The sequence below is a fragment of the Zootoca vivipara genome, chromosome 9 (genome assembly GCF_963506605.1).
Source record: "Zootoca vivipara chromosome 9, rZooViv1.1, whole genome shotgun sequence".
In the NCBI taxonomy this organism is placed as follows: Eukaryota; Metazoa; Chordata; class Lepidosauria; order Squamata; family Lacertidae; genus Zootoca; species Zootoca vivipara.
The window spans coordinates 27,944,170-27,970,973 of record NC_083284.1 but is presented as its reverse complement, the minus strand read 5'-3'; the positions used below and the strand labels follow the sequence as shown (position 1 = coordinate 27,970,973).

Genomic DNA, 26,804 nt, shown 5'->3' with positions numbered 1-26,804 from the left:
GGTTCTGCATACCTTTTGTCACCTTTGCGTAGGGAACCCAGTTGCAACAGAATAAAAAGCCGCTTGCTTCTTTCTCTCCTTGGTTGGACATTACCCGTCTTCTCCAACCATAGTGGATCCCTTTGGACCCCCGAACCAAATTCTAAGTTTTTTGCATCACCATCAAGAGCTCCATATTTGTACTGGCTTCTTTATTTGCACATCAATATAGTACAGTATACTATATTGATGTGCAAATAAAGAAGCCAGTACAAATATGGAGCTCTTGATGGTGATGCAAAAAACGTATAGTACAGTATGGGACCCAGGTGGCACTGTGGCTAAACCACTGAGCCTAGGGCTTGCTGATCAGAAGGTTGGCGGTTCGAATCCCTGTGACGGGGTGAGCTCCCGTTGCTTGGTCCCAGCTCCTGCCAACCTAGCAGTTCGAAAGCACGTCAAAATGCAAGTAGATAAATAGGAACCGCTCCAGCGGGAAGGTAAACGGCGTTTCCATGTGCTGCTCTGGTTTGCCAGAAGCGGCTTTGTCATGCTGGCCACATGACCTGGAAGCTATACGCCGGCTCCCTCGGCCAATAATGCGAGATGAGCGCGCAACCCCAGAGTCGGTCATGACTGGACCTAATGGTCAGGGGTCCCTTTACCTTTATAGTACAGTATAGTACTATACTGGGAATTCATCTGCATCTATGGAAGCAACTCCTGGATCAAAGCAGTTGACTTCAACCGTGTGCTGATATCTCAGGGAATGTCTTTTTAGGGGGTGAAATTTAAATTTTTGCAAATTTATTCAATGAGTGGTCTTAAAAATACATTGTGAGGTGTGAGGAGGTCAGTTTGGCTATAAGTTTTGTGATTGGACAACATTTAGCTGGGTAAATCTACATTTGATTAAAACACACATAAACTGCTCTTGGAAAACCAAGGAATTTTAATTTTACCTTCTGAAAATGTCAGGTAATGCTATATAAATTTTTGTTTCTCTGCATAAGATATATATACTATGAAGCATACAACATTACCTTGTAACAACATTAGAAAGTAATGACATCAGTTAAGAAGAAATGCAAACAACAAGTTTCCCAAGTCATGTTTCAACTGTTTAGCTCCCCTATTTTTTAGAATTTGAAAGCTGAAAAATTCAACACGCCCTATTAGTCACCTAATTTTTGTTTTATGTCAAATCTTTAGTTTTCACATATCAAAGCTTATCTTTACAACCTAGAAAAATGCTTTGCTTGCAGAATGACAACTTGATCTACTAGATTCCACACTCGAAGCCATCTACTGTGATTGAAAGTGTACCCGACCACAGAGAAAACCAGCTCCCCTGCAGAAGACACTGTCTGTCTGGATTTTAGGTCACATTTAAAACAAAACTTGTTGTGATCCACATGCCATGATACCAGAAGCATTGTGCATTGTAATTTATATGGTTAAATTATTGGGCCTACAGATATTGCTTCCATCTTTTATCTGTCCCTTGAGACAAAGTGCATTAGAAATGCTTTGGGGGATGAGCACATGGGCTTTCTTTCAAATACGATGTTTTCCAGCAAACACAGAGAGATCTGCTCCGATTATACTAAAGCTGGCTATTAAGATCAGGAAATAACAGATTAAATCTAAAAGGGATTAGCATTTTATTAACTACATTAAAAGCTATACAATTTTTATTGGTTTTGATGGTCCTGTGTGTTTAGTGATGGAAGTGAAAGTATGTTACCCTGTGCATTATTGATTAAATTACACTATTTTCTTTTATTTCAGGCCACTTGTATTAATCTTGTTTGTGTATGAAGACTGACATGGACTAAGACCACTCTTCTTCTTCCTCCCCCCCCCCACTCCTGACTAAAGAAAACTAGAGTACCTAAAAAAAAACCCAGCTCAAATAAACCAACGTTCTGTGGATATTTTGCTGTCTGCGGAAGCAAGAAATGTAATTTCCCACTTCACCAGCAATTTACTGTGTGTCTATGCAATCAGCAAAGACCAGAAATATGCACCTAGATTATATTAATTAAAGATAGTTTACCATATGCAGGACAAGCTTGGATAAGAGAGAATTCTGGTGTATGTGAATTCCTGTTCAGCTCATTGACATGCAGGCATCTAGAGACCTCTTTGGAATTCAGGGGACATTTTTACATGCCTCTGAAAATTTTGGCAGGAGCAGCATGAGTGGGGGTGGAGCAAAGTGATTTTAGCCTGGTGCACCAGCACTCTGAATGCTCACTTTTAAACCATAGCTTAGGTTAACGGTGGTTTACAAAGACATACAAAGTCATTATCTACAATGAGCAGCAGCAGGTCTCCAGAATTCCAGGCAGAGGACTAAGGTGGCAGGGGTTGAACTGGGGTCCTTCTGCATGCCATACGTGTGTTCTGCCACTGAGGCATCACCATTTCACAGATGACACCTAGGCATTAAAAATGGAATACTGTGTATCTGTGTCAGGGGCTGGTCTGGATCGGAAGATTGGGGAATGCAATTGCAGGAAAATCAGTTCCTAACAGAAGAGGAGGGGGAATATTCAGCCCATCCCCTGCTTCCAGCGTTGCCAGCAGCAGAGAGGCAGGCAGACACAGAAGCTGCACAGTTGAGAGAGGAGCTACCTAGCTATCACATAGTAGCTAAGCAACCAGAAGGGAGGGAGTAGCTGGGCAATACATTAATAGGGAGGGGGTTGCCCCCCACTCTCAATTGGTGCCCTTCTTGCTGCAGAAGTGGGGAGGAGTCAGAGTAGGCAACAGATATCCTTGCGGAGGGTTGCCTGTTTGTGCTTGTAACAGAATGCTGTCAAAAAAGGACTATAAATCTACCAAATGCTCGTTAATTCTTATGGGTGAGCCACCAGGAGGGAGAGGGAACTCCCATATTTGACAATGTGTGACGAACAGCTATCCAACTGTGTATCTATATATCACATGTACACAGTGGAGGGAAATACTAAGGATGGTGGTTTCAAACGTGACCCTTGAAGCATTGGTGGGGGAGGAGAAAAAAAAGATGAAAAAGGACTTAATAGTGCTGTAGAAATTGTAATGCTGTGTGTTGTCTGTAGTCTGTAGATGAAACCTGTTGTATCGGATATATTACCAGGGCACTTGTGGGTATAGGGCGGTGTACAAATTTAATAAACAACAAGAATAAAAAGATTTATTTAAGTTTGCAGAACTGGTGTGGTGGTGGTCAGACAGACAGACAAACAAACACAGTGTGGCACAGACTGAGGAAGTAAGTTTTTTTTGAGTCAGATTACATACACAAATGGGGAGAAATAAAGTGAAGTCTTTCATCTGATTGGTAAAATCATTTTTTTATTAGATGATACCATTTTACAACTCTCTCATGCATTCTAACAAAAGTGTCATTCCCTGGCAACCTAACAGCTGGTGAAAGTGGGAAAAAAAACTTAAGAGTACAAATCTTACCTGTTATGCAAAGGCAGTGGCAATAGGTACTAAGTTGCACTGAAGCAAAACAAAATAATCACAAAAGTAAGGTATCTTTCTTCTAGTATAAACATAGGATATTCACTTTCAGTTACATATTCAGAGTCTCTGGCATCTTTTATGCAGAAATCTCTGTGATGTAAGAATCTGTTGGAATGTCAGTAACAGCTACTTAATACTGCCAGAGTATTTTCTTCCTTCAGCAGATAGGATCTGTACCTTTACACACAGGCACAGGGGAAAAAAAAGTAAAGTTCTTGAGTGAATGTTCAGAACTCACACAAAACTTGCACATACCTATTTCAATAAAAGAAGTGGGGCTGTAGGAAAGTGTGCAGTGCAAGCAAAGCAAAAGAGTGTGATTTTTCTTACCGCCCATGGTTTATTAGGGGAAAACAAACCAGGAGTCGGCTTCAGATGTAATGCTAAACCAAACTGTGCACTGCACAACACAAGCTACTTCAGTCCTTCTGATGTTCCACAGTTATTTCAGTAATAAATGGGATCCTAAGGTGGTGCTGTGGGTTAAACCACAGAGCCTAGGGCTTGCTGATCAGAAGGTCAGCGGTTCAAATCCCTGTGACGGGGTGAGCTCCCATTGCTTGGTCCCAGCTCCTGCCAACCTAGCAGTTCGAAAGCACGTCAAAATGCAAGTAGATAAATAGGAACCACTACAGCGGGAAGGTAAATGGCATTTCCGTGTGCTGCTCTGGTTTGCCAGAAGTGGCTTTGTCATGCTGGCCACATGACCTGGAAGCTGTACGCCGGCTCCCTCGGCCAATAATGCGAGATGAGCGCGCAACCCCAGAGTCGGTCACGACTGGACCTAATGGTCAGGGGTCCCTTTACCTTTTAAGAGTAATTTCAAGAAAGCTGAGCTTCTATTTACCCATTCAACAATGCAACAAATGTGCATCAGTTCCCAGCCTTTTAAGCAATACCTGTCCTAACTTCCAAAGATTTTCTTTATATTAAGCCTCCTCTGAAACCTTTACTTTCACAGCCTATGACAGTCAAAATTCTCATCAGCCTGTAGTGATTTCAGGACCACACACATTGGCGTAATGCAGTTGATCACTATATGTATGGTCAGTGAATCACACTGCAAAAATGAGAAGTACACCACCAGTGTAGCCACAAACCACTAAACCCATCAAGTTTTTAAGTGGCATTCATGCCCCATCTTAATCTGATCTCCCTCTTCCTTTTCTGCTGTCTCATCTGATCTCCTGAAACTTTGCTTTTTGCCCCATCAGTTTAATCTTACCAAGCATAGTATCTCTTCTTCCATTGCAGTTTTCTAAACAAAGCATCGGCATTTAAGAGAAGCTGAGTTTAATAGATTGTAGCAAAGCATGTGGCCATTCCTCGCCAAGCTAGTTACAATAAACCTTGCAAAATCTGAACTCCTAAATCATAAGGCACCCCCTCTGCACATTAATAACATTTTCTTAAAAGCAGACATCCTGGCATGTCAGTGAAATGGCAAATCCAGATTAGGTTTTTCAGAGCAGAATTTAAATTCACTCTCGTTCTATTGTAAAGCACGGCAGTAGGAAGCACCTTAACATCTTCGTTTGTAGGCTTAGCATACATTTTTGGAATGTCATCTGAATCAATGCACATTTTTAAATATTTACCCTTCTTTTCCTTGTCTTACTTTTTCATGGGTCACGTACTGGAGACACACTGTCCATACCAAACCTCACCCACAACTGAACCTAACTTAAGACGATGCTATCTAGACCAGCATCCTATAGGTATCCTTTAAACATGACACGAGGACAATATCACTGCCCTACTTGTGTCCACCTAGTGCCTGTGCCTGCCTAGTCTGCTGTCCAGGTGCTGCTAACTGTTGAGAGACAACCCCAAAGCACTTGTTTCCCCTTCTTAGGGGTTCTTTGGCTTTAAAACCAAACTTGGACCAGGCAGCCCTTCAAACTAAGGGCTGCCCTTTGTGAAACAGCAAAAAACAGACCCCTGTGTTGCAATGCAAACGAGAATCAAACAGAGCAACAAACGACCATACATGAGAATGCAATGTCAATTCTAAAAGAACTCTTTATAATGTAAATAGGGCAGCAAATAATAGTGGTTGTGAAACAGGACATGTGGCCACTTTGTCCATGTATAGTTTAATTCTCTTTTAAAAACCCTCTAAGTTGGTGGCCGTCACCAAATCCTCTGGTAGATATTGCCACAGTGTGAACAAGGCCAAAAGAAAAATGGGCTCTATATAATGCCCTGTTAGTCTGGTTTGACCCAACAGAAAAAAAGTCCATGCGGAGTCTCTTCCAAGCAGGATTTCGTGTCATGACCTTGTCTGTCAGCACAACTAGCTTAATGTCTTTAGATATGGTTAATTCTTAAAACCTTTGGACCACGGGAAGCAAAAACTCCCATTGAATTCAGTGAGCCTGTGGCTTGAGCTTAAACCAGAGAAGCTAGAGTCACCCTCACCATGATAGGCAGGGCTAAAGGTTTGCAACATTCCATATAAGTTCCATCATGTGCTACCTAGCCATACACAATCCCCTGGTTATCTCATGACTTCCCTGCGGTCGGATGTGTCATGATGGGTGCAACAAGGACAATACTCAGGGTTACTGTTCTCAGGATTCTCAGGGAGCAGAGAACATCCCAGACAGAAAGACACACACACACCCTCTTTACGGTCCTTCTTGTGATGTGGAAATTATTTGAAGGGGCCTCAAGTATCCATGCTCTGATCAGATATGATTTCATGCTTTTATCCGTGCCATATTAGGTTTTGTACAAATATTCAGAAAGAAAACAGACATGGTTGTTTTTTCAATACTGAGAAAGGGCAGGGTGTGTGTGTAGCTGCATTTGGCTACATTTATGTTTGGGGGAAGCTAATTAATCATGGTCCAGATAGAAAGGCAAAGCATTTCAAAACAGAGACCTGATCCCTTGGGGCATACTTTGGCCTCCAATAAACCAGCACATGAGTCTCAAATCCACAATGTAGAGTTTCATATTGCCTTTTGCCCCAGGCAATAAAATGTCTTGGACTGGCCCTAGCTTTGGTTAAGCCAGGGACAGCCAATGTGATACTTTCCAGATGATGTGAACCAAAACTTCCATTGCCTTTAGCCAGCATTGCCAATCGTGAGGGATCATGGGAGTTGAAGTTGAAGAACACCTGGAGGCCACCAGGTTGGATATTGCTGAATTGAATTAATATTAATGCATGTCTCTTTACAGGTTCCCTTAAACTAGGCTCAAACCACTGAACACTTATCAGAAATCTACTTCTATACAAAACTGACTTTCTACAACTTGAATCATAGTTGATCTATAGCAACCTTTCCCAACCTATTGCATTCCAGATGTTTTAAAAGCTTGTCCAAAATGCCTAGAGGCAACTGGTTGGGGAAAAGCTGCACTATATCTATGTTTTGATATCTCGATAAATCAGATGTTCCATGACAAATACTCAACTACTAGTGACACAAGAGAATGTGAGCCACTGAAGGGTTGGTAAGGTTCACATTTCACAAACATATGCAACTTCTAAGGCCCCAAAGGGACTTGCATAGTACATAAATGTTGCGACATGTGCCTCCAAATCACTCTGAACAAAATCTAAAGCATTGCTTCCCACTTACATTATCTGCCCTGTGATTTTTGAGGTCACCCTGTGGTGTTCAAATACTAGGAATAATTTCTACATGCACCAGACTTTGCCACATGTCTTCAAACGGATGGTCTTGTGAGACCAGCTTACCAAATTTAGCCATGAAACTCACGGGTTTGCTATTCTAAAGATTGGCAGGTTGGGGGAATCTATGTACTGTATATATGCCTGCCTGTCGGTCGGTCTGCACAAGCACATACTAGGCTATGCACAAGTATGCACATATTGGCAAAAATGCCACACAAAGTTGCATTAGATTTCAGAATTCTGCTTTGCAAAATACATATATTAAGCAAAAGTGAATACCAAAATGTGTATATAAGGAGAATTAGGTACTAAATGCTAGTGAATTTTCAAAGTGGTGGAGTTTTTTTTGGGGGGGGGGGATTGTGTGGAAATGTGGAGAACTGAATCCAAGAGTGGAAAAATGAGAAACTGAGAGACATTGAAATTGACAGATTTGCTCATCTCTAATGACAACTGTGCATATATCACAGAGTCCATTTCATATATGAAGAGAATTATGGAGTACTATTTGTGGCATTGCACATGGCTGAATATGACTGCAGATTTGAAGCACATGCACAATGACGTTTCAAGGGATCTTGGAGTACACATTTTGGGTTGTGCTGGGCAATCTCTTGGGACTGTACAGTATCGTGGGTTGGCTCTCTTAACAACCCATTCCAAAATGGACAGCATCAGAGTTGTCGCATGGCCATTTTAAAACAATTGCTTGGTCAGCCTCTATACCATGTAACAAGAAGTTTTTAGATTGGAAAAATATGAAACTGAGAGAAATCAAAATGGACACCCACCCCTACCTCTTCCTTTTGCAACACACTTACCTGCCTTCAAATCCTGCATGGCTTTGCACTTCATACCCCATGATTCTTTTCAAATGCTATTTTTGCTAACACTCAGCTTGTATATGTGATAAAAGATTTATTCAATGTCAATCCTGCTGTTTATTTCACTATAAACCTTGCCCCAGCTGGTGGCAGAGAAAAGGGAGTGACTTTGTAATTGCCAAAGGAGAAACCAATCAGCATTCTGCATGCCAGCGTTGGCTGGAAACAGGCGTTTGGTTCTTTTAAGAAGGTGGCACAGCTATCCAAAATGCAACGAGCCACAACAGGCTCACTGTCCACAACATGTATGCCTGTAGAGAGACTATTAAATACTTCTAGAGATCTGGCAGAATGCAGAACATTCTGTTTCTTCCCCCCACCCCACCCCATCAAAAACAACCACAACAAAAAACCACCAAACCATTGCCACCCTTCTTCAGGCCATCTTATTCCCTTGCCATCTAGTTTGCTAGACTTTGAATGTCTGTGAAAAGTAGTATCACATCTTCTTCACCTCTCTGCATTTCAAGCTGAATAAGCTTCAAAGAAGGCTATTCCCCAGCATAGCTGCCAATTTTGAACTGGTAAACAGGATGAGGAAGTTTATCAGGATGAATTGCAGTTTTTCAATATGTTGGAGTAGCATCAGACAGCAAGCAGTGTTGCTCTAAGGCAGAGGTGGGGAACCTGCGGTCTTCTAGATGGTGCCTGATTCCAACTTCAATCAGGCCAAAGCAACATGATGAGGGATGCTGGCAGTTGTATTTGCCCCTCCTGGAGTTCACTTCCAGAACAGGGGGTGGGGGTGACGATTATAAATTGTGATTTCCCAGCTTTTTTTTTTTTAAAAAAAGGCAGTAAAATACAGCTTCTGGAACTGTTTGCCTAAGCCAGGTGTCAGCAAACCTTTTCAGCAGGGGGCCGGTCCACTGTCCCTCAGACCTTGTGGGGGGCCGGACTATATTTTGAAAAAAAAATGAACGAATTCCTATGCCCCCAAAATAACCCAGAGATGCATTTTAAATAAAAGGACACATTCTACTGATGTAAAAGCATGGTAATTCCCAGACTGTCTTCGGGCTGGATTTAGAAGGCAATCCCCCGGGCCTTAGTTTGGGGAACCCTGGCCTAAGCTTTAACAGGTTTCTTACTCAGGGGAACCTCCCTCCTGTCTCCAGTTTTCATTGCCCCGTCATAAAAAAAAAAACCAATCACCCTTAGAGGAGCAATTTCCACCCCACCCCACCCCAATGCTAAAGTCTGTCCTTGCAATTATCTTCCGGAAATTTGTCACAGTTCATCCCTTTAGAAAGGTCTATTGTACCTGCAATTTGCATGCAAATATTGTATGGTTTTGATATTTATAAGTGGGAGCAGAGCTTGACAACAAGTTGTGCATGAATTTAGGAGGCCGCCGTATACCATTAGACTATTTGTTCACCTGGTTCAGCATTGTCAACTCTGATTTGCTGGACTACAACTCCTCTTATCCCTGACCATTGGCCATGCTGATGGGGGCTGGAGCCTAACAACATCAAGAGGCTATCCCTGATTTAGGGAATCTTTACTTGCTCCGGCCCTTCCCTAATCCATGATTTACTAGGGAAAGCCCCATTTGACTTGGTGAAAAATCCAACCACTGTGAAACGGTTTAAAGTCAGTGGTGACATTTACACTGAACAGAGACCAGGGAGTTTCTTTAAAACCACAGACTGGACAGCAAATAAGAGGTGGACATTTAACCAGCCACAAGCAAGTTAGGATGGAAAACAGAAAGACAGCTTTTCAAAAGACCCAAGGATACATTCTTGATAAAGGCTCATTGGTTAATTTACAAACATTCAAATCCCACAATTGTTGCACTCTTCCCAGCTGAAGCTTTCACCTTTGAATTTCATTCTTCCACAAATGTGATTTCCTTTTAACACACACACACATGCACCCAAAGACAAAGAAAATCTTTGAAGCTGGTATCAAAAGCTGTTGCGCTACTGAAAGCCTCATGGATCCACAGCACGGATGCTGTGCTACTTTTTAGGTAACGCTTGATCTCTTTTGTCAATATCTTATGAGGCCAGCAAACAGCTGTCCCACACACTTCTTCACATTTTCAATTCGCCCTCGAATCTAAGACTTGTAGAACTTCAAGAAGAGAAGCTAAAACAGGGTCTTCCGCTCTTCATGTTTGGCGCCTCCATCCCTTTGGAAGTGGGTTATAGTTGGAGTCAGCTAGCGACAGGTAGTAATCAGACCTGGAATCCATGGAGACCATGTCAGGATCTGTCTGGGCACGTTGGCCATAGTATGCATACTGTAGACGAGAGCTGCAGGGGGCAGTGGAGCTCGGAGCAGACACTGTGCTCTTTGCAGGGAAAAATGCCGCTGACTGGCCCCTTCCGAGCGAAGCTAATTTTGCATGGGCACTCGGAGCAGGATGCTCATAAGCCACTTTTTGTTTCCACTCATCCGGCGGGGCAGGCAGTGTTTTCCGGCGAGCGGCAGACACAACATTTGCAGCGATCGACTCTTGAATGGTCTGTGGGCCGAAGGCATCATCCACTAGCCCAAGAGGGGACTTGGCGGCCGCTTCCCAAGGAGTCAGCCGCTTCCCAGGCTTATCAGCTGCAGGAGGTGGTTTGCTAAAATAATCAGGAGCAGGTTGGAACACCACAGGAGAGACAGGGGACATGGATCGTGAAGTGGCTGAAGGTGGCCATCCAGGGAGTGATAAAGACCGTTCTCCGCCTCTTTCCTAGAAACAACAAAACCTTAAATATAATGACAATCACTGAATAGCAATGACAGAGACTTCCAAATTAAACAACAGGTGGTTGTTTTTGTCTAGTGCTACTATTGTAATACTGTGCTATAGCCCCCCAATTTTATAAAAAGAACAAATTATGAGCAATAGTATTAGAAAAGAAAAAGAAGGAATTTGCTGGAAAATTGTAGGAAAAAGAAATCTTCCAAGCTTCATTACCATTGCCATTGAGATTTCAGCTGTCTTTTCTTATATATCTTGATGAAACATTTTTTCCTCAAGGAAATTTTGAGCATCTACTATTACTGCACACAAGAAAGTTCTAGAAACATAGGCGATCAATTAGCAGCAATCACCAGCCCAACCTGTTTGCAGGCTTGCAGTAGGTGGTCACGTCTGGAGAAGTATGGCGACACAGCAGGTTCATGGCCAGGAATACCAGAGCAAACAGTTAAGGGGGTGATCAAATCAAGCACATCTATGGTGGAATTCATGGAAAGGAACAGAATCAAGGAGAGAGAGATATGAAAAGGCAAACGACAAGAAGAATTCATAGTTCTCAAAGAGGCAAGGAAGACAAATTCAAGGAGACAGAATTTTGTGTGAATTTTCAGTTCCTTGGGTGGAACGATCCTTGACCAGAGTAGCCAAACTCAATCCACATGTGATACATTCAGGTAGCTTGTGCAGGCAGCAGAAGTCAGTCCCAACCCTAAGCTTTTAAGCTTCGTGCTTTTGATTGACACATTTGACGGTGAGGGAGAGAGGATGAATTAGATAGCGTTAGAGAGATAACTGTGAAGAAATTAACTCATTGGACAGTATAGGGATGAGGCAACTGTCTCAATCCAGATTTTGTTGGTCTACAGTTCCCATCATTCTTGACCACTGATTTATGCCAACAGGGGCTGATTTGAGGTGAATTCCAACAACATCTGGAGGGCCACAGGTTATTTCTTCTTAACTTAAAATCTCAAGCATGCTCTTCTATGAAGGACAGTTCCAATCCACCAATCATTGCTGCTGTGTTCATTTCAGGGAGGTTATGCTGGCAGTTCCTGAGGGTGACCCTTATTTGGAATTGAAAGAGAAAAGGTGAGAGGATGACCTGCGTACCCTTCAGAGTACTGTACCTCCTCTGTCAACCTGTGCTACTATGTTTAAGCTATTCAATAGCAAATATTATATTCAAGAGAATGATTATGCTTGTCACTCATTCTAACATACTTATATCCCTCCCCCTCCCAATGATTACGTTCAATATGGTTAGGAAGGCCAAAATTAAAATCAAAGCATCTGACTGAGCCTAATTGCAAGTGTTTGTCTTCCACCATTATGATACTCTACTTAACCCTGCTCCTTTAAAATAAAAATAAAGCTTTGCCTTGACGATTTCAGAACACTCTGACCCATTTATAGGAGCAATCCATTCATAGTTCACAAATCCTAATCTGCTTAGGCAATGAGCGCTTTCATTCATAAATCCAGTGCACTGCCCCTGCAATCTTCTTTCATATACAACATGCCCTTAACCTACAAACACTGCCTAATAGGCTGTTCAGATGTACAAAGAGGTCTTGTTAGGCTGCACAAAGACAAAAGGTTTTGGGACACATGGGTGGAAGGTGATGAAAATTGAAACCAATATTTCCTAAGTTTGTGAGTTATACCACCCTAAGTACATACACGTGGCCTCAGGCTTCAGGTACCACTGACAGTTACTTCCAGGTAAGGTAGTGGCCCAAATATAAGCCACACCCGCAAATAAGCCACACCTTTAGAATTCGGGGGGGGGGGAATAAAGACAATACCCAAATATAAGCCGCTCCCTTAAAATTCTGCAGGCACTCACACCCGTAAATGGCAAATGTAGAAGAAAATCCTACAGCAATATTGCAAAAGCCAATTTCTGTAAGGTTGCAAATTTAAGCTGCACTTTAACTTTTCACAGTTGGATTTTTTTTTGGGGGGGGGAGTGCAGCATAAATTTGGGCCAATACGATATATAGCTTGGATCCAAAGTTGCTGTTGCATGGACAGAAGGCATTGCTTTTCATGTGAAATTGCAACAGTTTTAGGGAGGATGTAGGAGCACAATGGGGAAAGGAGTGGGTGAGGAAGTTAGGCTGTGCAGCTAAAAGCTGTTGTGCCAAACTGTTTAGTTGAATACTGAGTATGGAAGTAAATTGCAGATAGTTTATGGTCTGCGTTTGTGTTATCTTCCACCACTATTTGGAGGGGAATGAGTAATGCAAACAGGTCTTCTACATAATTGTGCCTTTATATGGAACATCCGCTTTACACAAAGTGTTATCTGCATCGTGGAGAAGAGAAGAAATGGGCTTTCTCATGTAATGGCTGTATCAGTCTTGGCAACCTTAGAAACTGGAAGGTTTCTAGCTACCTACTACACACATCCTAAATAACCATCCCCTTAATCTAGAAAAGTAAATGCAGGAAGTTAACTACCTCCTGCATTTTTGACCTACATTACACAATCATAGCTTTGTGTTGGTGCAATTCTTCTGCCAAAACATAACGCAAGGTTACTGTGTCACACTGACCTTGCGTTACATTCCTCCTGTTATACTGACACAGAACTATGATTGTGCAACCGTTCTATGTACTGTACTTCATTCTCCACAACTTGGCATTTCAAGCAATGTGGTTTTTCTTCCTCAGGAAGGTTTTCCTTCTTCTTTCCTTCTGACTCTCTAGTCAGGTTACATCACTCTCTTCTTCCTACTTTGTCGCTGGGGTTTGTGGCTTTTCTTTTTTCTTTGCATTTCCTTATTTCTTAAATAGTCTTATACTGTTCCTTCTGACTTCCTAGAATGCAACAGCCAAACAGTGTTGTTCAGTCTCACATAATCAGGCAAGATTTTTTTTTTTAAAAAAGAAACACCCCAAATTTGCATGGCCATTCCACCTGCCACCGAACACACACACAACAAGACAACGTTACACTAATATAGTGTGGGGAATATGTTGTGAATAGTTCAGCCCATCACAGAAGCCTTACCCATCATGGCTAATTTCCTAAAAAGTAGAAAAGGTGGAAACCTGGGCTATAGACAGATGTCCTTGCATTTCCCTGCTGCCTAGCCCATCTGTCCCAAGGAGTAAAGTAAGTAAAAAGAAGTTAAAACACCATATCCTATCATAATAAAAAACCATCAATCTTTACAATCTGGGGATATAGATGATAGATGGATTAGATAGAATAAAGATCCTCAAAAAGTCCTTACCTACCAAGGGCAATAACTATTTTCTTATACTTGTCCCCAGTAAATCCTTGCCCTTACTTTGCCTCTGTCTTCTAAGGAGGCTTTCAAACACCACCAGCTTCCTTCTATAGTGTTAGTAAACCAAGCATCAAAAAGAAGCAGACACGATCTGTTTACTAACATACCCTGCTTTGTAAATCCTGTGAGCCATTCTAAATCTTGCCTGCAGTCACATACCAAGATTCATATCTTCATTGCTGACCTGGTTCGTCATAACTGTGGAAATTTCTCTGAGTGGAGACTGTGTAGATGAAGCAGTGTTGTTATAAATGGGTAGAGGAGCAACTCTAGTAATTGGAGTTATTGGAATGAGGTGTCATTCAAGGAACACAGAAAAGAGAAGAGTAAGTGAATACCCCCAGTGAGGTATGCCAACTTTTCAACTGATTTTTGTAGCCGTGCCTTTAACAGCAACATGTCCTGCAGCAATTAGTAGATGATAACATTCCTCTCCATGCCAGGAGAAGTCAACAGCTAAAGGCAGGCATCCCCAAACTGCAGTCTTCCAGGTGTTTTGGCCTACAACTCCGATGATCCCTAGCTAACAGGACCAGTGGTCGGGGAAGATGGTAATTCTAGTCCAAAACATCTGGAGGTCCGAAGTTTGGGGATGCCAGGCTAAAGGCAATGCAACAAGGTTAAAAAGTTGACTGCATTATCTACAGGATGCAGAGATGCATTTCAGTGCTTTGAAACAGTAGGAAGGAGGTGAGCAAGTGGTTCATGAGGGGAATATTACCAGTGTTTGCCTTTTTTAAAATCTGACAGTACACCCAACAATGGGACGCGGGTGGCTCTGTTTGTTAAACCACAGAGCCTAGAGCTTGCCGATCAGAAGGTCGGCGGTTCGAATCCCCGCGACGGGGTGAGCTCCCATTGCTCGGTCCCAGCTCCTGCCAACCTAGCAGTTAGAAAGCACGTCAAAGTGCAAGTAGATAAATAGAAACCGCTCTGGCGGGAAGGTAAACGGCTTTTTCGTGCACTGCTCTGGTTTGCCAGAAGCGGCTTAGTCATGCTGGCCACATGACCTGGAAGCTGTACACCGGCTCCCTTGGCCAATAACATGAGATGAGCGCTGCAACCCCAGAGTTGGTCACGACTGGACCTAATGGTCAGGGGTCCCTTTGCCTTTACCTTTACACCCAACAATATGAACAGTTTGCTGTCATAGCTTTGACTACTTTGTGGTCTCAATTGTATGTAGCATTAAACCATAGTTTAGCATTATGTGAATAGGTCTTGGGGTTTTCAGCTTCTCTTTCCCTACTCTGCTATTGTCACAGGGATAAAACTGGAAGCTTTCACTTCTATTTTTAACTAATCACAATTTATCATTATGTACAAACCTGGGCAAATCTTAGAAAAACAAGTCAACTTCAAACCGTGGTTTACAATCTTGGCTTGTTTCCCTAAACCCTAGTTATGCACAGTTTGGGGGTATGGATGTGACAATAAAATTGCAGTTAAATCAAAATGGAAGTAGAAGTTTCTAATCTCCACACATTCATGCCAGAAGACGACTGGGTAGCAGTGAAGACACAACCCCACGGCCCATTCAGGTAACAGTAAGCCACACTGTACTGCACTCATTGCCAGCTTAAAGTGATTGCTTTGATTTTGTCTGTCGTTTGGTTCCTACAAGCTTTTGAGTTGTCATGATGAATACACTTCGTGCTAAGTCAGTGCAGCTCACTTCAGTTTCACACCTCCTTAAAAAACAACAACGAATAGCTTATTTCATGTACTAAGACGGCATTCACTACTGCCACCTTCTGGGGCTCAAGAGTAAAATCACACATGGTTGACTTTACTAGAGCAAGACACTAAGGACATTTGTTAACAGGTGCAGTGTATGAGCCTGCCATTGCTTCAGAGTTTGGCTAAAAATCAATTGGCCATTTAAATCTGTTAATACTTGCATGAAGAACTGTATAATTACAGTCATACCTTGTGTTGCGTTAGGTTTATGTTGCGTCTTTTCAGCTTGCGAACGCGGCAAACCCGGAAGTGTATCTGAAGAAGTGTGCATGCACACGAAAGCTCATACCAATAACAAACTTAGTTGGTCTCTAAGGTGCTTCTGGAAGGAATTTTCTTATTTTGTTTTGACTACGGCAGACCAACCTGTAACTGTTTCAAAGTTGCAACTTCAGGGGGTTATCCCTAGCAGGTTTGCAAATTAACTTATCACGCACATTCTTCTGGGTTGCTAAATTGTATTAGTTTGTCAACAGTTTTAGTACCTCTCCCACCAGTTAAATTTAATCACTGTAAGGGAAGCTAAGGCTCATACATGTAATACTAAACAATGAGTGATACCCAACTATCTTATAAGTAGAACCACTGAATAAATGAACTTGAATTATGCAGGTCCATTGATTTCATTGGGTTTATTCTGACAAACATTGGGCAGCATACTATGGTTTTAGCATCATGTGTGAACACAGCCACAGAACAAATACTCATAAATACATGCATATATACACCAATATTTTCCAAATCCAACCATTCATCTTCCAGAGTATGAAGCATGTCCTCTCAAAACACACACATACAGTTCCATCCTTTCCCAATGACAGTTAAAATTTCTTTTTAATGCAATGCTCCACCAACCACACTTACTGCCAGTTCTCTGCAGAATTCAAATCCCTACCTGAAAAATAAATTCAGCACTACACTGAATTTAATGGGGTTCAGTTATTTTTAATGCAGGAAGTAGGCTTTTAAGGGATGTAAAAACCTAGCTAGCTAGCTCCCCCCACCACCACCTTTGCATTTCTCCACACTACTGCGGAGCCCCCATAAGCAATGTTATTTTAAGGCTTCTTTCTTCACTACATGGACCTAACCATTTACAGAATATGTAGTGAATATATTATGGCACTATACAGCAAATCTGACTTGACTATTTCATTTCACTTTTGCCCACGTACACCAACATTCTCAAACATTTTCACGACAACTTTATAATGAGCAATTTTCATCCCTGAATTGTAACTTTAAAAAGTAAAGAAGGTAAAGGAGCCCTGGATGGTTAAGTCCAGTCAAAGGTGACTATGGGGTTGCGGTGCTCATCTCGCTTCAGGCCAAGGGAGCTGGCGTTTGTCTGCAGACAGATTTCCCAGTCATGTGGTCAGCATGACTAAACCATTTCTGGTGCAACGGAACACTGTGACGGAAGCCAGAGCGCATGGAAACACCGTTTACCTTCCCGCTGCAGCAGTACCTATTTATCTACTCGCACTGGTGTGCTTTTGAACTGCTAGGTTGGCAGAAGCTGGGACCGAGCAACAGGAGTTCACTCTGTCACGCGGATTCAAACTGCTTATCTTCTGATTGGCAAGCCCATGAGGCTCAGTGGTTTAGACCACAGCGCCACCTGCTCCCTTAAAAAAACACTTATTACAAACTTTAAAACTCCATTGTGTAACATAAATACACGCACCTATAGGCCCTAGAGGGTCTTTGGTGGTGTTCATTGGATAGAAGATGGAACAGGTCCTAAGAATAATCACATCTTATCTCAGCCCTTGAATTACAGTTCTACTTTATTAGCCATAAATTATCTTAGTGCCTCATCTACCTCACATGACTGTTGAGAATCAATGAAGACGTCAATGCACTTTGAATAATAACTATAGTGCTCTGTAAATAATAACAGAGGCATTCGATAGGCTTGGTGACATATCCTGACCTACTAACTACGTGCATAACTCATCAACATCAGTATGGAATCCTGTGCAAAGGAACACTAAACTTGGAAATAGAAGTTCACTGGGGAGCAGAGGGGAGCATTGTTATGAAGGCATGTAATTCCCCCCTACTGTCCTCTAAACTATTTACAGAGGGAGGGGGAGGGCTTTGAAGAGCGACACTGGCAGCTCTTATTGCATCCAATGAATCATAGGAAGACCTTGGGATTCTGGAGCTGTTGTCAGACTATAACATTCACGGTTGCTCTGTGTGCATTTCAAATGCTATATTGGGCCACAATTGTTTTTTTCCCAACTCAAGGAAACAAACTTCTTTTATGGGAAGTTGTTGTCCCATATGCCTCTTGAGTAGATAACAACTCCGCCCCTGTGAATTTGGGGCTGGGGTAAGAGCATCATGCATGGTTGCACACTGCCAAGTTATAAATTCATATTAGAGGCTGTATAAACGAAGCATGTAATGCTACATTTGGGTTTCTTCTGCTGTACAAAGTAAAGTTAGATAGTTGATTGGCAAAGTCCTCAAACACTGTGGAAGGGGGGAAAAATTGAATCCTGGGAGTCCCTAACCCAAAGCCAAGATCCGTTGGTATCAGCAAGTTATGATCCAGCACATCTCTAACTCAGCCAACTGATTCCTGGTGCAGCCATGCTAAGATGGCATAAGCCCCACATCTTAGCCCAGCTAGAGAGAGCACAGAATAACTCCTTCATTCTGGCTCAACCAGAGTTCAGCCAGCTGAGCTGAGAATGGTGGATCTTACACCACTGTAAGCACTGAAAAGCAGGTATTCCAGGGGAGTGATATGGTGGGATCGAGTGGGGGTTGGATTTACCACGGATCCTAACTCCATTCAGCTTAGTCATGTGACCTGATAAGCCAGAGCAACATACTCTGGTAAGATGGATAGTGTAAGTCAAACTCTATTTTAAAGCTTAGCCCTCCCTCTCTCAGGCATAGGACAGCTGAACCATCAGGACCTCTGTTTCTGAACAAAGTCTGTAATACCACATTGGCTTAATTTAATTTCCATCAGCTACCTCATACTTAAGATTGCTCTGTAAAGCAGAAGTAGTCAATATGGTGTCTTCCAAAAGTTGTTGGATTGCATTGCAATTTGGAGTTGACTATCATTGGCCTAAAGGGGGGAAAATACATAGTTGCAGATATCTGCTTAAGATCAACAAGCTTGTCTGCTTATCTATACTGGTAACAGTAGGATCAGGGACGGACTTTGGTAATATGGCACCCTGAGTGAGAACAAAATTTGGCCACCCCCCAAAAAAATTATTTTCACAATAGCTCCTTCCTTTGTTATTTATTATTATTTTGCACCCCATGGCTTGGCATCTTGTGCAGAGGAACTGCCTCTACCACCCTAAATCCAGAGTTGGTAGGATCATCTGTCCCTAGAGTTATGCCACTGCAAGGAAAATATTGAAACACATGAAGGAAAATGATCTTCCAATGTTGCTACCAGAATCAGCCCCATTGTCTCATACCCTGGCACTCACACCTTTTCAGAACTTACAGGGAGATTCCTCACTGAAAAGCTGGAGCAGCTGAGCATCCCTGTAATCTGGAGAGCGCGCTCAGGCAAAGGGCTGGATACCGTGTGTAAGCCAGGCTTGCTCTTATAGGACTCTCCTTCCCCACTCCTGCAAGGGGCCCTGATTCTGTTCTTTCTTGCTTAGAGATTGTCACTCGTGCATCTTCAAGAACTGTCTTCTCGTTGGAAACTTTTCCAAACAACATGAGCATGTCTCTCTCACCAGGCAGAGGAGCTAACCCTTTGGAACCTATTGGTTCTCCAATTGCACTTGCAAAGGCTGCACGGTTCCTCATTTATAGCTATTTTAACTCACCAAGTACTTGTTTTATAACTGGCTTTATTTTGTCTTCACCATTGATAGAAATCTTGTCAGCTATATTTGTGCATTTGTAATTTTGTACGGTATGGGACCTGGCAGCTACAGCAACAATTTTTTGCATGGTCTGTGGTATTTTAGATATCATATATTTGCTGCTATTTTTTTTTGGGGGGGGGTGTCTTCTGGTTGTTCCCTCACTGCAGGAAGTGAAATTCTCCTTGGGGAAAGCCCTCCCATCAGATGTCAAGGAGATAAAGAACTAGACAACTTTTAGAAGACATCTGAAGGCAGCCCTGTATTGGAAAGCTTTTAATGTTCGATGTTTTATTATGTTTTAATATGCGCTGGAAGCCATCCATAGTGGCTGGGAAAACCCAGCCAGATGGGAGAGGTATAAATGATTAAAATTATCATTATCATTCTTTTATATATGACTTGTATGTTAATTAAATTGTGAATTGACTTGTTATAGAATGTGGGTTTTGCTATATTATTTTGTCAAATCTTTGAGTTGTGATTGTGACCCACAATTGGAAAAAGTTTATGTACAAATTAAAAATCAAAACAGAATAGAGTAAGATGCGCATCGAGTACTTTGTGGACAGAAAGGAGACTGTGCCTTCTTATGCTGAAGACAATGTACTATCTTTCTAACACCATGATAAAAAAAAATCCCAATAGAATAACAAAGCTCAAACCCGGCAATAAAAAACCAATTCTATACTTGTACATTTAGCAAAATCTATGAAAAATTGAAGAAGGAGCTATATAACCTGAAGGTTTCTCAGCCCTGGTCTAACGTGGCCTCCACTGTCAGTGTTTATGGGCATTGTGAGGTTGGCCACTGAATGGTGTCATGAAGGCAATACACCTGGGACTCTTGGGATGAGGGGCTTCAAAGGGACCACACTATAGAGCAGGCATCCCCAAACTTCAGCCCTCCAGATGTTTTGGACTACAATTCCCATCATCCCTGACCACTGGTCCTGTTAGCTAGGGATCATGGGAGTTGTAGGCCAAAACATCTGGAGGGCCGCAGTTTGGGGATGCCTGCTGTAGAGGCATCCCACTAGCAAATTCCACCTGACTCATTATCTAAGCTGGATTTCACTAGAATATTAATGAGTGGAAAAAGCAAAGACCCTGCTTTCAAAGATATGAACTCACTTCTTGAGGAAGAGCCATTAGCAGCGCCCTATCTTTTGTGTTACCAGTGAAAGAATGCTCCCACTCTACCCCAAATAGAATTGTCCATTACATGGGCAAACATGTATTCCACATCTTACATTTACTGTACAAGATAATATGATGGGGGGGGATTGGGGTGGGACACCTGCAGGTCAGGTGAGGCTGCTTAATCCTTAATCACCTGCTGCTTTCCCTCTGCTGTTGCTCTTCCTCCCAGCTGAGCTTCTTTCTTGTTTCTGAAACCTGGCTGGGAGCAAAAGCAGGGGAAGCAATTGGGGCAAAGGAGGCATTGCAGTGGGGAAAAGGGCAGGCGGTGAAGGATTAAGCACACACGGCTTCCTCCCTACAGATTCCTCTTCACCATGTGCATTCATGTAATTCAGCAAACATGGGGCAGGGAAGCTGCCTTCGCCTGCATAACATGAAACTCCCGTCTGATGAGTTGCCTTAACCAACCTCATTGTGGCTTTTATTAGAAGGGGATGACGCATAAGGCACATGTGTGTAGGTTTACTATGGAAGTTGGAATCCAGAGAACATTAGCTTCTGTCTGTAAAAAAAACCACACATTTCTAACCCACCAGCAAAAGCTCAGTAATAGGACAGGGGCTGGCAATTTCTGAAAACTTTAAATACCTTCCACAGCTCTCCATAGTTGTCTATCCTCTGCCTGTTTCATACCGCCACAGCCTCTGCCTTAGCAATCTTTTGCCACAAAATTCCAAAGAATTTGAAAACACGAGTGCTTGAAAAAACATTGCATTGCCTTGACAGATAATTCAGATTTCTGGGTGTGTGCTGTGCAGCCGTGAGAGTAGATTGATCTTCACATCTGCTCACATCTTTCTTTCTGAGTCTTCCAATAAGAATGCCAGTTAAGGCTTCTTTGGGTTGTGGTTGGGCGTGAGGCAAATCACTCTGCTTAAACTGGACTGAGACTCACCATCCACTGATGTCACTCAGACAACTCAGCAGCTGGGCATGGCTTTCTGTCATTCCTGCCCTAGGCCATATTTGAACAAGAGGTGAGAGGGGCTGTATTCTATTACCAGTCCCCTTTGCAACCCATTCCCTGTGGAGTTAAAAATGAAAAGCATCTAAAACTTTAGCCACAACTTAGGAAGAGGGCAGGCTTTTCCCATGTCATTGCAAAAATAGGTGTAGCAGTACAATTCTCAGAAAATATCCTTTCAGAGCAAAGATGGGAATAGAACATTGCATTTATCTATGAGCCCTCTTCCTAAACAGCCAAATTGGGCGGCTATTTTGATAGGCACATTTTTTAAAAAACCAGTAACTGCAAGTCTAATGTTCTCATTCAAGATGCTGTTTTGTGGATTCAAACACCTAATGTATTTATTTGTCTCTGATTCAAACAAATATTTTTAATTAGTCAACACATATTTACTCTTGTGGGTGCCCAGAGGGTGGATCACGGTTGTGAAATGCTTCAGCACATATCCAAATTACAACTCACCGTGTCTTAGTTAAAACTTAGATTTTGAAGCAGTCACATGTCTACTCACCACTGAAACGGCAACTCATGTTGACTCAACCCATTAAAAATAGTTGGGGAAACCAGACTGGAATAATTTATTCCTGTACAAACTTCTAGCAGAATGGTTTATAGGATCCTGGGCCTCTCAACCCAATTTATAATCCAGTTCTGACAGATATGATGAGGTCTACTCACCTTACCCGAAGCAGGATTCCCCAAAGGCAGACCCTGAGAAGCAGACAGCAACTTTGAAATGCCAAAATGTGGCCAACAGTAGCCACCCTTTGAGGGCCAGACCAGAGAAGAATGATAGCACATTTCTCAGGTCGTCTCAAATTCATGGGGCAGCAGCATTGATTAGTTTCTCTGTTCAGAATTTAGGAAAGTGAGCAAAAAGCAGAAGGGAGAAGGAAAGCATAAGAGAAGAGAACTGTAGGGGATATGCAATGAAGCTTTAATGAGATGGTTCAGTATGAGCCTGGTGAGTGATTAGAGAAAGACATCACCAGGCTTCTCTCACTTTCCTCCCTCTGATAGTAACAGCAAAGACCAACATATATGGCTGCAGATTGATCAGCTGTAGAATCACCCTCATAACCGTATTGGCACCAACTCTGCACAGCAAATTTATGACACTTCAGTTCTATTGATGTCCTACGCAATTCACACCCTATTCAGATTTAAATACTTGGATTTAATTGAGCTGTTGATCAGGCTGAATTCATTCCACCAGAATCGGAATGGCATTTTGAGCAATTTTGGCAGAAGGAAGGAGAGAAAGGAAAAGAAGGAAAGAAAGACGTCGAAACTCTTTTTCAACTGCAGATAAAAACATGTGAAATCAAAGAAAAAGCAAAAAAAAAACACAAAGAAGAAAGGAGCAATTTTAATGGTAGAGGAAAAAATACAGCAGGTTGTAATTGGAAAATGTACAGAAAGAAGATCTCAAGAGGATTAAAATATTGATACCACATAATCTTAAATATGTTGTGTTGCAAAAGAATCCTTTGTGTACATATTTCTACGTAACATGGGCTGTTTACTTAAAATTGATACAGCCACATTTGACTTCCAGTATAGACTATTTCAGCTAACAAAGCCTACCCTAAATATGTTGAGCTTTGGACAAGAACCCCACTGTAGTCAAAAGGACTAAATATGTTCTAGCTAGTCAAAAAGAGTTATTCCATTTGCTCTATGGACTTTGGATAAGTCCTACATGTTAGGAAATGCTCCTTTTATGTGTGAAGTATGAAATATATGCCTCAAATGTTTCCTAAGTGCAGCACATTTAACCCTTGTTCATTTTTGGATGGTGATTGGTCTACTTATACAGTACATCGCTGTTCTTTCAATATTATAGTCCAAATGCCTTCCACATGACTGGAGAAAAGCTGTTCTCAATTGCCTGCCCACTGGACGCAATCACATGGGGCGATATCCAATAAACTAGTCCCATTAGCACAAAAGTTTCCGCCTATCACAATGGAACTGGCCCCCTCCCATCTCCTGTGTGCCCCCTTTCAACCTCCAAAGCTGTTCCAGAAGTTTGGAAGAAACCTCAGAGCAGATTTAGGGGTTCCATAGAAGGCAAACAGAAAGAGGAGAGGAAGGGGAGGTTTTGTTGTGCACTCCAATATCCTTGTGCTAATGGAACTATTTTAATGCATACCACCCAAGGGAGGCTTGTCCACTGTGTGACCTAGTCTGTTCACACAGATAAGTATGGCTTCCTTACATAAATTTCTGTAATTGTGACATCAAGCCACAATGGTGGAAACTGGAACCAAGAAACTACCCATTGGGGTATTCCCCCACATTTGAAGGCTGCAGATGGTGTTCTCTATGAAATGCATCTTCAAAGGCCCTCATGACATATTAAATTGAAGTAATTTCGACTGCATAGAAGCAGTTTTGATGTCCTGAGTGTGGATAGGTAGAGCTTTTCCAAAGGTGGTTTTTTAATGTTTTGTTTTGCAGATTAGGGACTATTTGCAACATTATTTTAGTGGTATAGGAAGTGTTGCAGCATGTGCCCATCACACATTGCTGAAACCTTGGAAATTCAAGCAGTAGCTGTTTGTGTGAATTGGACTGTAGGCAAGGAACAGCTCTGTTTCAGAGGGATTCAGTGATGTGAAGGTGAGCGTCAATTTCAGCACTAGACAATGGGGCAACATCTCCCATTATCACCACCAGCCTTGTATTGATTCAGGCAATGCAAATGAGAATGAAATGGCATTATGGCCACAGTAGGTTTTGAGGGCCTCCAGAACTTGGTATGCTACAGTGGGGGAGGACTGTAACTGTGTAGATCACATGATTTGCATGCAGAAGGTCCCAATTTCAATCCCTGGCATCTCCAGTTAAAATGAGAAGATAACAAGAAATGGGGGCGGGGGACTCTGCTTTAGACTCCAAAGAGCAATTGCTAGTCAGAGTAGATAACTCTGGGATCTATGGGCCACACAGAAGCTTTGTATGTTCATTTATAAAAATTCAAACTATTTTCAGACCAGACTTTGTTTGATCTTTTAATCAACAGTCAGTACATTCACATGAACTGTCCCTACTCAGGCACTTTCCCATTATGGCTGTATGTCCAAAATCCATCTAAATAATTTAGCCAAACCTAAATTAATTATTGTCCTTCATTTTGTGATATTGGTTTAGCTAGAAGTGTGGAGAAAGTCTATCCCTTAACCCCTTTTTAATCACCTCAGTGTGTGCACTCAAACTGTATTCAATGGAATTCAGTCTGTCTAGAGCAGGCATCCCCAAACTTCGGCCCTCCAGATGTTTTGGACTACAATTCCCATCTTCCCCCGCCACTGGTCCTGTTAGCTAGGGATCATGGGAGTTGTAGGCCAAAATATCTGGAGGGCCGCAGTTTGGGGATGCCTGGTCTAGAGTGAATACAGCCTAGACACTCAAGCATTACTGGAGATGTCAAATATTGTTCTTTTGTATCACAACCATAAATAAAATTGGCAGAACCTAACCCTGGATATTCAACCCAGCAAACATGGCGTGGTAACAGTGTCTTGATCCTCCTGGTCCACAGTGTATTATTACTCAAGAGTAGGGTGAAAGAGCAGAGTGCACAAAAGCAGAGTGAAAAGAAATACCAGTGGAAGAAGCAGGACTGGAAAGCTCAAGGTGAAAATGAGAATGTGCCTAAGCGATCCACAGAAATATGAGGTCAGGAACCATGGCATGTCATTAGACAAGTATTTATAAGGCACATACTGCTCTGGTTGCAAAACTGGTATTCAAGGACGTGTCCCTTCAGTTTATAGTCGCTATGCTTTCACGTGAACATATTGCACCACTTCCACAACTGTAGGACCCAGCTCATCCTCCTGGCTCTTCCACAGTTCTGCTTGATGTGTAATTTTCTACTTGTCAAAAACAGAACAAAATGCTAGGCCTGGGGAGGTCAACATTTTCCCTCCAAATGGGAAAACTTTGAATAGCCTCTCCAGCCTATGGCTTTCTTCTTCCAAATCTAGTAATATTATTTACCCTTAACCAGGGAAAGGGGGAAATTGAAGAGGTAATTCATGATTGCGGATCACCAGTTTACTCTCTAATGACCCAAGTCTGCAATAGAACCTCCAGCGAACTAAACTGACCAGTGCTGATTTGTATGAATCATTTCCCTGTCGTTATGGGGTCACAGGATCAGGTGTAACACGGCCACGTTATTATAGTGCTTATGTGAGGTAAACTGTCACGGATCCGTGGTGTGTCACCTTAAGCCGAGAATCAAGGAAATGCTGCTGGCGAATTCACCACTTTGCATGCCCAGTGGCTATACAAAAAGGAAGTAATTCATCCCCCCCCCCAATATGGTTGCAGTGATAGTAGGAATGGGGCTCTGAAGATGCCTCATAAAAGGGATTCAACTGCAGAATTGGGCCAAGACTCTATACCTATTTTTATACACAACATTCATAAGAGACATAACATTTGAAGGCACTTTTCAGAAATAAATCTAATATCATTGTTATTTTGATTGTGCTCCGACCCTTTGGCCGCCAGTCTCCCCCACCCCCACCCCAAAAACCTTCTGTGAAACCTATGTTCTAACAGATGAATTACAGGAACAAGGTTCCCTGTGTATTTGTGTACTGAAGCACTAACACCAAGCATCCTGCTTACTTAATATGAAGTGGCACGTACCCATCTTAGGACACTATGCATGCATAGCCATGAAAGAGGAGTGCATACATAAATGTGTGTCATTGCAAATTAATATTCATTTTGATTCATTTAAAAATCGTTCATTGTGCCATCCTATGCATGTTTACTCAGAAAAAAGCCTCACCATTTTCGGTGGGGCTTACTCCCAGGTAAGTGTGCATAGGATTTCAGTCTGAAGCCTTTTTTTTTGGACCCAGATTTCATGTGATATATCTGAAAAAAATTATTAAGTAAGCCAAGGATCGCTTGAGTGCCAGATAACCACTGCAAATAATTCATTGTGAGCTAAGTGGATACTGAGTTGT

The 26,804-nt window shown here is 42.2% G+C and overlaps 1 protein-coding gene across 1 annotated transcript in view; it reads right to left on the bottom strand.

Moving 5' to 3' along the window:
• Positions 1–3,557: 3,557 nt before the first annotated feature.
• Positions 3,558–26,804, bottom strand: part of SYNPO2 (synaptopodin 2) — a 93,249-nt gene continuing 70,002 nt past the window's right edge. The window contains exon 5 of the mRNA XM_035111525.2: positions 3,558–10,726. Within this exon, the coding sequence (XP_034967416.1) occupies positions 10,154–10,726 (573 nt within the window). The 3' untranslated portion in view covers positions 3,558–10,153. The remainder of the gene's footprint in view (positions 10,727–26,804) is intronic.